General features: G+C 30.9%; 1 protein-coding gene across 3 annotated transcripts; it reads right to left on the reverse strand.

Moving 5' to 3' along the window:
- Window positions 1–5,909: 5,909 nt before the first annotated feature.
- LOC124919546 lies at window positions 5,910–10,334 on the reverse strand. Of its 3 annotated transcripts, XM_047459808.1 has the most exons (8): window positions 10,034–10,334; window positions 9,512–9,640; window positions 9,160–9,343; window positions 9,010–9,068; window positions 7,739–8,915; window positions 7,559–7,635; window positions 6,870–7,050; window positions 5,910–6,701 (listed from the first exon to the last, which is right to left on the reverse strand). In XM_047459808.1, the coding sequence occupies exons 3-8, from the start codon at window positions 9,308–9,310 to the stop codon at window positions 6,154–6,156; spliced, it is 2,193 nt and encodes a 730-aa protein (XP_047315764.1). In that variant the 5' UTR covers window positions 9,311–9,343; window positions 9,512–9,640; window positions 10,034–10,334; the 3' UTR covers window positions 5,910–6,153. The 3 variants fall into 3 exon arrangements, with proteins under 3 accessions (XP_047315764.1, XP_047315762.1, XP_047315763.1); XM_047459806.1 differs by lacking the exon at window positions 9,512–9,640; XM_047459807.1 differs by lacking the exon at window positions 10,034–10,334 and having other exon boundaries at window positions 9,512–9,939.
- Window positions 10,335–10,950: the final 616 nt, after the last annotated feature.

A 10,950-nucleotide genomic window follows, 5' to 3' on the forward strand; every position in this document is an offset into this window, starting at 1 on the left:
ACTCGGTTCCACTTCATCCGTGCATGTGTAAAGAATCGACAGATCGTTGTAGAGTTCTTAAACACTATAGAGAAACGTGCAGACATTCTCACCAAGGCGCCATCAAGAGTTAAATTCTCAGAGATGCGAGAGCTGCTCGACGTGAAGAATCTCGAACCAAATCAAGTTTACGAAAGAGATTGTGAGTGTAAGCATTGATTGTCAATAAATTGAAAGTTGTTGGTCTTTATTGTCTTTTATGTAATTAGGGCTTATTTAATTATTAATGGGTTTGGGCCTGTATGCATAAGTAATTTAAGGTTTCTAGACTAATTACTCCTTTATAAGGGTTGTTTGTAAAGATTAATACACAACACTTAAGACTCTTAAGACTTTTCCTCTTTAACATATTATTGTCTATTTTCCAGAGTTTCATTTCTTCATAATTGTTCTCAGTAGATCCGATAGTTAGAGTCAACACTATACACTATTTCAACCCTCACTTTTTATATTTCGACCTACAAATATATTATTTTGGACTATCATATTGAAGTGTTATAAATATGTTCAACTACAAAAAACAATTATATAAATATTTCATAAAAAGAAACCCCATACTACAATATGTAAGCTGAATCATCTAGTTTGTCCTGAAAATGCACAAAATGCACATAGCAAAAACACTATCACTTAAGACTTAACACATCCCCTCTTCTAACCTAGCGGCAATAAGAGGTCGATACTTATCCTAATATCTTGGGTTTGAGCCCGTCAGGCGGCAAGTTCTGCACCTGGTTAAATGAATAAGTGTGTTTACGGGCTACATATTTAATTCGTTGTCCCATTTTTACCCCACCAAGGTAGCTTAGAGGTAAGAGTAAGTTTAAAAGACCATAAGGTCACGAATTCGATTTTATCTGAAAGCGTTTTGAGTTTAAATAAGGGACCATGCATGTAGAGTGTCATGCTAGTTCTCTTTTAATTCCAAAAAAAAAGACTTAACACCTTCACAAATGAAAGAACTTTTTTGGTCAATTGCTACTGAAAATTGGTACAAAAATATTTGTCAATTATTCTTATACTTGTTTTTGGCTGAATTCAGCATATTCCATCAGCCAAAAAAACATATTTATATATATTATGTTGTCAATTTTCAATTTTATGATGCTAATTACCTATTTATATGGCCCTCCAGGGGCCTGAAGTGCTTTATTATAGGACCTGTTTTATGGAGGGAATAAAAAAATAAATAAATAAAGCCATAGAAGATCTATAAAGGGCAATATCATGACCTAATATTAACTTCTGCATAAATATTTATATATAGTCACTTACATGTATATAAATTAGGTATACAACCTTTAGAAAACACCTTATCCAGTCCAACAGGACCAAGAGAAGACTTCACAATGTTCGCAATGGCTTGACATGCCATAACTGCATACTTAATAAACATAGTGTTTTCAGATTTTGGAGCTAAGAAAAATAATTAAAAGATAGTAAATAAGCAAGAATGGAAAAGGTTGTATAATCTTACTTGGAGGAAGATCGTCGGAGTAAACGAAATGAAGTTAGACAACGACGGAGACGACGAGTGAACGAAGTCTTCGTCGCAGCAGCAGGAGTCGGCGGTCGCAATGGTTTCCGAAAGGGATTTCAGAAATGGAAAAAAAAAGCTCTCGAGTTTTGTTAATTAATTGAGCAATACTGATTGGTATTTCTACCAATCGATATTATAACTTAATAAATGCGGCAAGATTGCTTCCCGTTTTTTCTAGATATCTTTAGGATCTATACCGATTGATATTATAATCAATCGGTATTAAGCTAATAATACCAATTGTTATTATAATCAATCATTATTATTACCTTAATATTAATTAATTATAATACCAAGTATTATTAGATTAATACCGATTGGTAACCAATCGCTAGAGATCGATGATTGTCATTTACTTTTTTTTTACTAGTGTTAAATACTCGATTAAGCTTGAAAAAACAAAATAAAATTGACTTTTAAAGGGATATGCAACGTGACGACGTTAAGGATAAAATATATAAGACAGAAGCTTATTATGTTCCAAACTAAGGAACATGAAGTATAAGGCAACTTAATGAAAAAATTATTAAAATTATTATTGAATTGAGAGAATGTAAGTTGTATAACTCACAAAAGGTCTGTCCATTACTGTGCAAATATTGAGCCTGCTGCTGAAAAGATAATAAACTAATTAAAGGTTCGAAAATTGTTTTAAGACTACAATAGTCAAAGTGAGTCATATATATGACATAGAATGATGTGTCAGTTAAATTATAAAAATTTGGAAATAATGAAATTGAAGAGAATGGTAGAAAAATTACTAAATATTATCACACGAAGTGCATTTATTGTCCCTGTAGAAACAAACAAATATAAACAATCATAGAGAAGCAAATAGAGAATAACTAAAAAACTACAACTCAAACACTCACACATATGCAGTCTCATAACACCAATCTCAATCTCGAGCAGTGGAAGAAAATAAATTCTCACATTTATAGATGATTTTCGAAAATAAATTCTCACATTTATAGATGATGATTTAAGTAGAAAACTATGAGTTAGTTTTTAAAAGAAAATCAGAAGCATTGAAATTCATGGTGAACAAAGGGTTTGGACAATCTTTAATATGTTTGAGAACAGAAAAAAGAGGGGAAATTCACTCTTATAAATTTAATAATTATTAAGAGGTGAATGGAATAAGAAGATAATTAACTGCACGACATACTTTTCGACGAAATGAGGGTAACAAGGAGTAATAGAAAAATCTTGGATGTTTTGATAAAAATATTATCCAATAAATAAGTTCTTAATAATTTTAGCCTAAAGTTGTGGAGTGGTGTGCATAAATTATTAACAAAAGTTTTATAGGTGCAGTAAAAAAAACGAGAGGAAATAACCATTATCGTAGAGAAAGAAGCTCAACTTTCTGACCAATAGCATAAATATCAAGAAAAAAGCTAAGAGTTCAGGTATGTAACAGTATTACTGTTTTATGATCGGTGAAAATTATATAGTTCGAAAATCCTTGGCAATCATGTTTTCAAATTTAAGTTTCATGTTTTCTCTTGAACAAGTTTAGAGTAATATAAAATTATTTGTAAGTCATTTAAGAGTATTTGTTGCATTATAAAAGGTTGAAATTGGATTGTAAGAATACTAATTTTGTTTTTTTATATATATATTTAAGGAGTCTAAAGCATATAAACTCTATAATTATATTCTGAAAATGGTTAAAGTGAGTAAGAATATTGTATTCGAGGAAGATATATTGTTGGGATTGGTAGGACAACTCTAGTTACAAAAGTAGAATGGGAAGATGATGGGTGTGAAATGATGAAAGTTTGAAACCAATAACAAAGAAGTTGGCGAAAGTCTTCACTCACTAATCATCTCACAACCAAAAGGCCAACTATGACTTTCATAACCAACTTGGTTAAGAAGAACAAGAGTAATTCTTTACTTTCAGGAAGACTATATTGTCGACTATGCTTCATCAGAAAAATATGAGTGTAACATAACCCTCCCTTTATCATTCTTTTAAAGAAGTTGCTGATAGTATCCACTAGAGAAGGCAATGCAGACTAAAATTCAAAAAATTAAGAGAAATAAAACATGTAATCTATATATATGCTTAATTTTTAAAGTGTTTGGATTGTCGGGTCGAGAACTGTGGTTAATTTGGATATATGTGAGAGTAAATTGATACTTTGGTCGGATGGTGGGTTGACCCCCCATAAACTTAAAATGGTTAAAAATAAAATTAAAAATACTATAAGTATAGTTCGAACTTGCAACCTAACAAAACAAGTACAACATTTTAACCAATTAGACTAATAACACTTTATATTTTAAATTCAACCCAAAATTTGATAAACGCGTGACATTTTAACAATATAAGCTCAACTTTTTAACTAACTAATCTATATATATATAATGATGCTTAATTTTTAAAGTGTCCGGATTGCCGGGTCGAGAGCTGTGGTTAATTTGGATATATGTGAGAGTAAATGGATACTTGAGTCGGATTATGGGTTGACCCGTCCATAAAAATTTTACCGTAATATTTTTTTCACAGTTTTTTTTATATTATTACTCGTGCAAATGCACAGGATATATGCTAGTTTAGTTAAATTGTCTAAAAGAGCTAAGAAGATTTGTGTCAAGTGGTTAATACAAACCAAATTAAATAAAAATTGTGAAATGTGCGAGCATAAAACCATATTAGACATGAAGGGTTATGTCAAAAAAAAAATATTGAATTTATTAAAAATAGATTTTTTAAGCAATAGCTAGGTCGGACAAAATCCCATTGTTGATTGTAATAGTTATACACAAGAGTTGTGGTTAATTGAAGTTATTGAAGTAAACTAAAATGTTGATTTTTAGTTTAGGGAAAGGATTGTTTAATTTGATAAATAATAAAGAAAATTAATATTATATTAATTTTTCAATTACGTTTTTGTTTTTAAATTTCTGATTAATGCAATTTATAATTAATAATTAACAGTTAAGAAGGGAGTTAATGTTCCCTTAATTTCTTGTTTTGGTTATTTTTAAAGTTATTTTATTAATAATAAAATTGGTTGATATTGCATCTTATTCTAACAACAACAATATTGGAATGACATCATTCTTAGTATGATTTCAGCATCCAAACCAAACAACCCGTTACATTAGAGTAAAAATAAGTTTTAAGTTGTTTGATTTGATAATTAATGAATTCATAACCTAGCTAGTTTGTATATCTTTCTACAACAACCCTGTTACAATATTAGAGTAAAAATAAGTTTTAAGTTGTTTGATTTGATAATGAATTCATAACCTAGTTTGTATATATTTCTACAAATAACTAGAATCCCTACATTTTTATTTTTAAATAGTTTTAATGACACAAATAATTGTGATTGCAGATAGAATTTGGTCATAGTTTAGATAAATTTAAATTTTGTTATATCATATATTTAATTGTTTGAATACTTAACCATATTTACATTGATATAATAACAATTCAAACAAATTATTTAATTAAATAAAAATATAAAATTTAAGTTGGTATATATTTTTTTTAAAAAAATCGATAATTTTATTGTAATTACTTAATTCCAATTTAATTTTCTTAATATGTAGAGGCAATATATTTTGTTTAAAGAAAATTGATCAAATTATTTTCTTATTTTTGAATTTCTTTAATGAATAGATGAGCTTCTTTTTCTACAAATAAAAAATGTGAATATACCCAATATATATTTTTATTATCAAAATTCTATATAATCTCAATAATAAGAATATGAGTTGTTTTTCAATTAGTTTGAATATTCAAAGTCAAAATTACAATTTATTTATGATTTTACTAATAAAAAAAAGAGAAATGATTAGAGAAGGAAATTTGAGAGATGACTTATTTACGATTTTACTAATAACAAAAAGAGAAATGATTGAGAGAGAAAATTTGAGGGAGAGAATAGGGGAGAGAATGATGTGGTGCAATTTGATTAGTCAAAAAAATAACAAAATTTCTTTTATCTTTTTTCCAACTAGTGATATGTAGTGACACATCATTTCCTCCTAGGTCACACCTCTAACAAAGAAGGGATTAAAAGTTAAAAATTTTCAAAATTTTCAAAATTATATTCTCTAAGGAATAATCCCAATTCATATTTTTTTAATTAGGTTTAACTCAAATTTTTACTAAAAATTCAGCCCATTTAAGTATTTTTGTAAATATATCCAAATTTAGAAGATAAAATATATTTATAAACATTTTTTTTTATCAATTATTTGGAAGATAACTTAATAAGATATCTGAACTCGGATCCAAGTTTTTCAAAATATAATATTTACTAAATAAATAAAAATCTTGAATAAAAAAAAGTTCAAATAAGATTCATGTAATCAATAAAATAAATTACTAAAACCACGCAAATCCAAATCAATAATATTTGATTGATCTTCCCTTTACACCAAACACCCAAAATTAAAATCATCAAAGATTAGTTACAGAAATTCCACACATCTGCAAGATCCACAAACTCTCTTCATCTATATTTGGTTAACAAATACCTTCGTTATTGCTGTTTGGTTTCTTACTAACCTTCTAAAACAAATCATCCCACATGTTTGGTTTTTCTTCATCAGCTCAGTATGGTTTCTTCCAACAGCTGTTCGAAAATTTCTTCACAAAGTTCAAAGCAAATATCTTCTGTATCTAATCGAAGATCAATCCATTTCTCAGCCATGTCTCTTTTAACCGTACTTTCTAGAACGAAAGGCGAAGGTTGCAAAAGATTCAATTCAACTCCTTCCCATATCTCTTGAATAAGATCCTGGCCTTTTGGAACGGGTCGAATATTACTTTTGAGATATGATACTCGAGGAGACAAGCCAAAATAGCGTTGGCAAACTTCTTCTAGAACTTCGTTAGTACCATCAAATAGAAGCTTCTGATCGTGCAAACTTCGGCTGGAAAATGACTCCACTTCATGAATTAACAATGGGTCAAGAACCGGGTCACAAGAAATCCATCGATCAAGGAAGTCATCCCATTTTAAATCGGAAGCGAAAAGAATGGCTTCCACGAATTCGAATGCAGATTCTTCGTCTTCCAAATTGGTTCCTATGCAAATTTCTTGTGGAGATGAATCTTCGAATTTGATGAGTTGTGGCTGGACTGCAGAGATGCCTGTGAAAAAGGGATTTTAAAATTAGATAAAGGAACGTGTTTTGTATTCAAATGAATGTTTGTTTGAATTGGTTTCTGTCTGTTCCTCCTCTTTATGTTTCTTTGGGTTTTAATAAAAATGGCATAAGCAGTTTGTCCAGAAAAAAGAAAAAGTAAAGAAAGACATACCAGGATTAGATTTGAGGCTTGATGGGCTGATGTCATCTTCTTCCCCAAATGTTGGATCAAGTACAGAGACTGGACTTGGCCTTTCTGTTCTTTCATTATGTTCCTTGTTTTTGGTAATTGGGGAGGTTGGAGATGATGACAATGGTGATGAAGGCAATAACTCTTCTTCTTCCAAATCATCCTAGAAAATAAAGATCATCATAATGTACTTTTGTTTTAGAAAATGTCAATTTTATAGAAAGAAAAAAGAAAGTTTTTTTGAAGAGCAGAAAGAAAGGGTATGAAAGAAACAACAGCAAAAGCAAAAACAAGAAGAAAAAAGAGTAAGGGAAAAGTGAGACACAAAAAGACAGAAAGTCAAAAAGCCAGGCAAAATGTACCAAACCGAGGCTCTCATTAGCAAAACACTTTTTTTCTTTCTTTTGAAAACTAGGATTCATTCTCTGGAAGAAGCTAGCACGAGCCCTCGTTTCAACCAGGGGAAATCGAAGAAACAACCAAAAGATTGAAACTCGAAATTTAGTTTTAATGATCGTGTTTCAAATGGTGAATTCATTAAAACCAAATTTCGTGTATCGATCTTTTGGATCAATGAAGTCAACATTTTACATACATTCACCATTCAAAATATTTGAAACCAAAATAGTGGAATTTGAAACTGAAGACAGCAAAAAACATCTTATTTTTACCAATTCCATTGTTCCCACTTGAAGGCATAACTCAGACTCTACCGATGCATCTGTTATGACAACTTCCATATCACCACCTGTTACATATATCAGATTTTCATTTTTTAACTCAATTTGAATTGGTAAAAAATATATCAGAATGTGTGTTCTTCGGTGTTTCAAATGTAGAAGATTGATTACCTTTGCCAGAACTCTGACTAATCTCATCCAAAACCTGTGTATTAGCAAAAGGTTCGGTTTCTTTGCTGATTTCATCTCCATTATATGATTGATTTTCCAAATTCTCCTGAAAGTTGTCAAACACTAACGGGTTCTTCTCTTTGGCTTCAGAAACAGGTCGAGTATCTTTTCTTGGGCTGGCAATAGGTGAGAAATTGAACTCTGGCAAAGAAAGAATTCTTGCTAATGATCTTGGTGACCTTCTACTACTTGAACAATTTTCAATTTCTCCTCCACTGCCAAGAATAATCTCAGACAGATGTTTCCTGGCCTCGATGTAGATATCGGAAATTGTTTCGCTCTTTTCTTTCTTTCTAGTTCCCCGGGAAGGCATGGCATACTTTTCGTTGTAGTCACGGTTCTTGATTGGAGAATTCCAAACTGAGTTTTTCTCCACATTGCCTTGTTTGGTAGTGTTGTCAGAAGGAAGAGCTGTTTGTCCACTTCGATCCCTTGTCATAGCATTCATTAACCGTCTTTTGATTTCAGTAAACGAAAAATGGGTTGCAACGGTTTGTTTCTTCTCCAAACTGGAATTCGATTTGGCAGTTGAAGATTGGATTCCTGATATTCCAGATTTCAAGATCACGATTCTATCTGAACTTGGATAACCGTAATCTTCCTTCAACAAGATTTCTTCAAGAGATTGACTTCTTCTAAGGATTTTGTGTTGATTTGGGTTTGATGGAGAATTCTGCTCTTTAAGGTGTTTTATAATCGCGTCTTTGTTAGATCTTAAAGCACGAACAACATCAGTTCTTCCTTCTACTGTTAGATCGTTCTCATTTGTAAGCTTCTGAATTACAAACATCTGAATTGCCTCGTCCAATTTTTCATCAGACCTGGTATTATCAAGATCGTCATCGATATCATCCTCGGGCTTCAAACGAACGACTCTTTCCCGGCGAATCTGACGACAGAGATCGTTAATTATTGTCTCAAGATCCAAACCTCTTGATTGCCCGTTTGCTAAATCTTCCAAAACTTCGATATCAGATTTTGAGCCATAAGAACTCCATCTTTTATGATTCCTTCTAACATATCTTCCATTTGTGTCGCTAACCATCTCCTTCTCCATTAGTTCCTTTACACTCACTTTACCAAGATCAAGTTTCACGACTTCAATTTCTTCGCATTTCTGAAAAGAAAATCCAAAAAAAGAACCAAATGACTCATTTAATGTTAGAATCTGATAACGAATTTCAAATGTAATTAAAGCTCCGAATACATACTTGTAATTCTCCTGTTGAATTTCTCGACATTTGCTGTTTAGTCTTGAAATCTTCGGTTCCTAGTAAGGATTGAAGAGATTTCAGTTTACCATTCAAATTGCAAAAAAAAAAAAAAAAAAAAACTAACAAAAGATAGATTAGATCCTTTACCAACAGCATGTCTCCTGGAATTCCTTCTATCAGAGAGGAGTCTTCGAGTAGATCTACCATTTCTGAAATCGAAAATACTAATGAAAGTCCAAATGCAGCCTGTTTGAGCTTTGTCATATCGCCCATTTCGCCTTTGTGATTTCTTTGCCATAATGAGAAGGAAATGAAAGCTTGTGCAGATTTTCTGGTGAATAAATGAATGAACATAAATGTGCAGTTCATACATAACTTGAATAAAACACTTGAAATGAGTAGATCAAGAAGGTTACTACTTTATAAATTCTTTGAACACTTAAGAAGATATCTCAAAAGGAAAGATTTTCTTCAAAGAAGATGGGAGAATCCCAAATACCTTATAAAGAAACACTTCAAGATTAATACCCAACTCTGTTAAAAGTCATTTTTCTTCATTTGTCAATGGAAATGAAGATTGTCCCAAGAACACAACACATCAGTCTTCCAAGCTCAAACTATAGATCAACTAATCAACAATGAATCACATAAACTGACAGGAATTCGCATCATAAACCAAAAAATTCAGCTAAAATAATCTGAATCTGGCTAGATCTTCATTATATCTCTGAATTCATCACATATAACAGAGATCGGGGCAAATTGGGTTTAGATGAAAAATGCAAGCTGAATGAAATCCAGATTATGCAGATTTCAAGCATCATAAAGGAACAGAAACAAATAAAAATCTCTAGAGATCAACCACGTGAAAATTCTACACAATCCAGTGAATAAAAAAATATCTCACAAGAGATCTGCTACAGATTATTAATCAGAAAAGGTGGGTCAGGCAGCCATTAAAGACGGAAGGAAAGTAAAGAAGAAGGGTATTGAAGAAGTTGAAAAAAGAAGAGAAATTTACCTTTTTTCGATGGTTGTTGTTGGCTATTCCTGACTGGTGAGACAAAAAAAAAGAGAAAAGAATACTAGACAATTGGGGTCTGCATCAATGGGTCCACCATTAAAGAAGCTTTTTTTCTAATCTGCATCAAAGAAAAGCTTTCACGGTCTCCGCTGCAGCTGCAACCTCCACGATCAACCCATCAACAATCATCATTCTCCCTTTCTTCCTTCTTCCCTCTCCACTCTCCCTCCCTCTACAAGAGAGGGTTTTTTCAGAGAAAATGCATGAATTTACACACAAAGATTACAGAGAGATAGAGAGAAGAAGAAAGGGATTTTGGAATTGATACCTATTTGAGAGAGAGACGCGCTGTAGAGCTGGAGCGGAAGGAAGAAAAGAAGAGAATCAAACGGTAACGTTTCAATTAATGTTTCTCCTTTCCTATAAGAAAGAGATATGGATAAAAAGTTATTAATTTATTATTACATATATATTAGTTTATACTTTTTAAATTATTTTTATACCTATATTTATTATTTAAAATAATTTTTTTATTTTATATTTGATAATTAATCTAGAAATAGAAGTTATTTTCAAATAAATTTCTAAATATGAGAATTATCATAAATATAGAAGAAAAATATTTATGGTGATAATAAATAGAGAGAATTAATGGGTTTTAAATTAATTGATCTGAATTTAATATAAAATTAAAGATAAAAAAATTACAAATGGAGGCAAACCAAAATTTAAAATTGACTTGTCACACTCATACATCTAAGATCCAACCAAGACCAAGGAGTGCTCAACATTTCATGGGATTTGTTGACATTTAATTGAATTGAACTACTTTATATAAAAAAATTAATTTTTATATCTTTTTGAGATCTTTTATTAAAATATTATATTTCATCTATAATAAATAATTAATTTTT

The sequence above is a fragment of the Impatiens glandulifera genome, chromosome 1 (assembly GCF_907164915.1).
Source record: "Impatiens glandulifera chromosome 1, dImpGla2.1, whole genome shotgun sequence".
In the NCBI taxonomy this organism is placed as follows: Eukaryota; Viridiplantae; Streptophyta; class Magnoliopsida; order Ericales; family Balsaminaceae; genus Impatiens; species Impatiens glandulifera.

Excerpts from the sequence above, each read along its gene's own strand:
- LOC124919546 (XM_047459806.1), bottom strand. The coding sequence starts at position 9,310 with ATGGCAAAGAAATCACAAAGGCGAAATGGGCGATATGACAAAGCTCAA. Across the intron at positions 7,636-7,738 it reads TAGTCAGAGTTCTGGCAAAG|GTGGTGATATGGAAGTTGTC; the intron begins GTAATCAATCTT and ends TATATGTAACAG. Across the intron at positions 6,702-6,869 it reads AAGCCTCAAATCTAATCCTG|GCATCTCTGCAGTCCAGCCA; the intron begins GTATGTCTTTCT and ends CCTTTTTCACAG.